The 4,946-nt window shown below is 42.1% G+C and overlaps 1 protein-coding gene across 2 annotated transcripts; it reads right to left on the reverse strand.

The window, feature by feature from the left end:
* Positions 1–333: 333 nt before the first annotated feature.
* On the reverse strand, positions 334–4,523 carry LOC123139812 (disease resistance protein Pik-2). 2 transcript variants are annotated; one of them, XM_044559508.1, is made up of 3 exons: positions 3,560–4,523; positions 861–2,868; positions 334–726 (listed from the first exon to the last, which is right to left on the reverse strand). In XM_044559508.1, the coding sequence occupies exons 1-2, from the start codon at positions 4,375–4,377 to the stop codon at positions 906–908; spliced, it is 2,781 nt and encodes a 926-aa protein (XP_044415443.1). In that variant the 5' UTR covers positions 4,378–4,523; the 3' UTR covers positions 334–726; positions 861–905. The 2 variants fall into 2 exon arrangements, with proteins under 2 accessions (XP_044415443.1, XP_044415442.1); XM_044559507.1 differs by having other exon boundaries at positions 334–747.
* Between the last annotated feature and the right edge of the window lie 423 nt (positions 4,524–4,946).

The following is a 4,946-nucleotide window of genomic DNA, read 5'->3' on the forward strand; positions in this document are numbered from 1 at the left end:
CCCCTGAAAAGCAAATAGTGGCATGTAGCACCCTCAACACCCTGCTGCACCTTCTTCTTGTGCTACCTGTGCACCCTCAACTTTGTACTAGCTATAATCAAACTGCAACCAGCTTGATTATAAATTTTCAGACTAGGTACTTATTTGAGTGATGAGATCCATGTAGATGGTCGATTGTTTCCACTAGGCAGCAGAGGAAGGAAACAGAGCAAGAGGGTGAATGGCTGGCTGTTGCCAAGTGCCGAGTTGATGCAGCTGGCCAGAAGTTCAGTGCTGGATAGTTTCTACTGAATCATTACCTTACTGTATATCCCAAATCTCACGCCCCGCTTACATCAATCTATCAGACGGAAACCAGCTAGGTGAAGCAGTTTAGAGTACAGCACTTCAAACTACAGTAGAAGAGTTCACAGTATTGGAGTGACAGAACAATGAATACACACACAGTAGGGAAACTTCTCCTAGAGGTGAACTTAATACTCCCTCTGTCAACTAATATAAGAGCGTTTAGTTAACTAAAGTGGTGATCTAAACGCTCTTATATTGGTTCACGGAGGGAGTAGTTTTTAACAATACTAATCAATGCAACAAATTCTGATACAAGATTTCCTGAAAACCAAACGGTGTCATGTAGCAGAGCGACTGACACCACTTCTTCGGTGACGTCTTCAGGGTTCAGGCATCACCATAACGTTCCAATCAAGCCAACAGCACACCATCATGCACCTGCGTTTAACAGAAGATCCCCTGAATAAATGAAGGGAGAACATATAAGCATGCGAAAGGTTGCATACAGAAAGTGTTGTACAAATTTGTGTTGGTAGCAAAATGTCATGATATAACAATTCTCTGAAAGCTACCTCTCTTCATTGTCGGTGGAGCTCTCTTCTCTCTTCCATTTCGCCCTAGATAGATAACCTGGGATGATTGGGATGGCTATTTGCCTCCTTCCTTATAGCACCAACTGCAACAGAGTAGCTTTCATAAGATGTGTCAACATCATTGCAAAGGTAAAATTTGGCATCTCTCAAACATGGGAGGTGGCCAAGACCCAATTGGAACCCATTGGCTTTTGCCACTGAAACAAACAACGGCAGCTCAAGCTTCTCCAGCTTTGGCAGTGCCCCTTCTTCAAACGTCAAGTACATTGCATCTTCACAACAAAATTCCTTCAAACATGGGAATGCAACGCCTTGTACGGTAAGCCTTTCTTTTTGGATAGTTTTGACTGCTAACTTCAGACAAAGTAAGGCAGGCATCTCTCCGAGTATCCGCAGATCCTCCTGTGTTGCTTCAATCAGATTAATGTTCAGGTATGCAAGACTGGTGAGTGCTGGTACAATCCACTTTGGCATCTTTGGTAAATAGTAGTTAGTGGTCATCCGAAACATTTGGAGGTTATATGGCAGAGGGGACCAGGAATCTATGAACTGGAGGGGTGTTGAATCAGAAGTGCGTATCCATATAGACTGAAGTTTGCATGTGCCAAGCTTGCACAGCGAGGAGAGTAACATCTCTTCATGTCTCCTGTATTCCTGAGATCCTCCACCGTCCAACTGTAGATGGAGGACTTTCAAACCGGTCAGATTCCCCAGTTCCTCAACTGCACATAATGAACTCTTGATAATATTAAAGCCCGAGATCACCTGTAAATTCTTCATAGTTCCAATCCCATTTGGTATCTTTGTTTCACCGTGAGCAAAACGGGAATATGGATATCTTGCAATGAGTAGATTTTGTAGCTTAACAAGTTGAATAATTCCAGTGGGCAATTCTTCTATATGTGTATTTCTAAGGTCCAATGTCTCTAGACCATAAAGCCTCACAACTCCTGATGGTAGCTTCAACATGTCAGTGCCCCTGAAGCTCAGGTACTTCAACTGAAATAGTTTATCTATGCCATTCATATCATACTCATGCAGGTTCTGACAATCTTGAAATTCCAGGACACGCAAAGCTTCAAAACAAACAAGCCCAGGCAAGTGTTTGATGCAAGTTGAAGCCATCACTGTTAGAGATCGTACATGGCTTAGTTCTTCATTTGCCAATATAGATGCAAGCTCTAGGTCAATATGGTGGACTGATAGTCGTCGAATAAAACCATCATACTTTGCCAAATCAGTTTGTCGGTGGCCTGCCAAAGAGATGAAATTATTTTCAACAGATTTTGAAATAAGGAGCTCAAGCATCATATCATGGACTTTACAAGCACGAGCCTTTCCATCATAGCCAACTTCCACCGGTTGGATCATACTTTTGTTTATTAGCTCATAGAAATGGTTCTCGGCAACCTCTTGTTTGCTCTGTCCACGCTCTTCGGAGATAAAGCCTTCTGCTATCCATCGCCTCACTAAAGTATCTCTCTCAATCACATAATCCTCAGGATATATACATAGATATAACAAGCAGGTCTTCAGATTAGGTGGAAGGTCATTGTAGCTAAGGGATAGTATACTATTCATTCCTTCTAAGCTTCGGTTTTTGTCCAATGCAGAACTAATGGACCTTCCAACTCTCTCCCACTCATCTTTGACCACCGGTCTGTTTGCCAGTAAACTTGATATGCTGATAATTGCCAATGGTAGGCCTCCACATTTCTTCAGTATTTTATTTGAAATTTGTTTTAGCACATCAGGGCAACAGTCCTCGGAACCAAATATTCTTTTGAAAAACAATCTTTTGGAGTGGAGATCACTCAGGACTTCCATTTCATACATGCGACAATTACCACCTTGACAACATGATCTTGCTACATCAACATCGCGTGTAGTAGCAATAATTCTGCTACAAAAATCATTCTCTGGGAAAGCATACTTAATAGCATCCCATGCTGATATCGACCATATATCATCAATAACGATGAGATACCTAATGGATATAAGTACATATTGTTAACCACTATGAAAAAGAGCTCAAATATAGAACATAAAGATACCAATATCATGTATAAGGAATTCAAGCATAATACACGCAGGAAAAACACTACAAACTCCCAAGGGGATGGTAATAAACAAGAATCAAAAATCAAAATAAACCAAGATACTCTAAGCATCGTGTAAGCTGCAAGTACTCAACAAGTTATTTAAGGTCCACCATGTGCTTTTTTTTGCGGGTATACCATGTGCTTATTACATATGTTGCCATGTGTACTTTGCTTACTTGACTTCGGACATAGATGCAATACCAAACTAACCAACTTAAGTTCAAAAAAAAAACTCACTTTAACAATGTTTGCCCATGTTCATATACACGTCATTTCAAATACTTGTTTGAGTATTTCCGTCCATAATATTTGTTTGAATATGTAATGTGTGTGGTGTCATACTTAGAAGTCAATTTTAATATCGTGTACTCATGTGTCAACAGCCTACATGTATGTTATTCATGCTTTAAAGGTTGAGGATAATATTTTGAATCGTTTGAGTACATCGGTAATCTTTAACCTCGATACATATTTGTTTACAATTTGATTGTATTTCACTGCAGTATAGTCAAGCTTGTAATAAAAAACTAAAAAATATGTGGTGGTGGTGGGGGTGGGGGGGGGGGATGAAATTACCTCTTATCTTTTAAGAGCTCTTTTAGCTTCGCAATACATATCGTTTCATCCCAGGTGTCGATTCCTTTCACAAAATCTTCCTTGCAAGGCATCTGGGAGATCAAATCCGTCATCATTTTCTTTACATTAGGCTTTTGCGAGACAGAGACAAAAGCCTGACAATCAAAATGTCCTTGGATCTTGCGATAGACCTCCCTTGCCAGTGTGGTTTTTCCCAATCCACCAAAGCCAACAATGGACAACACTTTGCGATCCTTGGTCGAGCTATTTTCATCTTCCAGCATCCAGGTAACAAGATCATCTCTTGGACCATCAATGCCCACAAGATGTGCTTCCTCAACAAAAAGAGCGGACAAGCGGGGATCCACAGCTGAATGTTCATAGGGAATACCATCCAGCTTGTAACTAGTCTTCAACTCTTTTACCTCCTTGAGACGAATTTTCAGATCATCGATTTGGCTGGCGATTCCACGGCGAGAGCCGAGAGTCTTGAGACGTCGAGCAGTCTTGTGGAAGAACTCCTTGAATCCACCGTGGTGTTGGCCGCCATTACCGAGCTGGTGGATGAACTTGTCGATGACATCCTCGATGTCGTAGGCCAGCTCCCTCACGAGTGATATCCAGTCCTTCACCTGGATGTCGGGATCTTGCAGCATAGTGTACTTGTGGACGGCGCCATGCATGCCAGTCAGCTCAGCTTTGAGCGAGCGGATCTCGCGGCGGACGCCTTTGAGGCGGGCACACTCACCTTCAAGCAAACCAGCGAGCTTCCCCAGCAGGGGACCTAACACGCCCTGTGAAGCACTCACCACCTCCATTGATTTCTCTATTCCTCTTGGTTTGTGCTTGGTGTGTGCTCAGAGTACGCACTAGCTGCAAGATTCTTATAGAGTTTGGTTTGTGCTTGGTTTGTGCTCAGATGTGCTTGGTGTGTGCTTGGTTTGTGCTCAGTGTGTGGATAGAAGTGCAGGAACAGGATCGACAAATGGGGTACGCACTAGCTGCAAGATTCTTATAGAGTTTTTGCTTTAGTTCAGCCGAACCATGACGATAGCTGAGGGTAAACAGTTGACAGCGTCCTGTCTAGGTCACAGCTCCGTAGGCCTATATCACAAAAATAAATATCCTTCTCTCACACATCTCATATCATTACTTTTCAAGAAAGCAGACAAAGGGAAATGGAGTAATTACGCGAGCTCTGCTATTGATCATATTTAAAACGTGCACTTGTCATTCTCTATGTCTTCATTGCCTACATTGTTGTTTTTCTCTATTGACTTCTCGAGCTTGCACACTTCTTTTTTCTCCGTCTTCACACAATATAGGAGTGAAGGCATTTTTTTACTTGGGCAAGTGAGCAGCGGAGTAAATATAAGAGTTCGCGGTG

This window comes from Triticum aestivum, chromosome 6B (genome assembly GCF_018294505.1).
Source record: "Triticum aestivum cultivar Chinese Spring chromosome 6B, IWGSC CS RefSeq v2.1, whole genome shotgun sequence".
Lineage (NCBI taxonomy): Eukaryota > Viridiplantae > Streptophyta > Magnoliopsida > Poales > Poaceae > Triticum > Triticum aestivum.

Coding starts and splice junctions, on each gene's coding strand:
- LOC123139812 (XM_044559508.1), bottom strand. CDS start 4,377: ATGGAGGTGGTGAGTGCTTCACAGGGCGTGTTAGGTCCCCTGCTGGGG. Junction 2,869..3,559: donor GAGCTCTTAAAAGATAAGAG/GTAATTTCATCC, acceptor TATATCCATTAG/GTATCTCATCGTTATTGATG.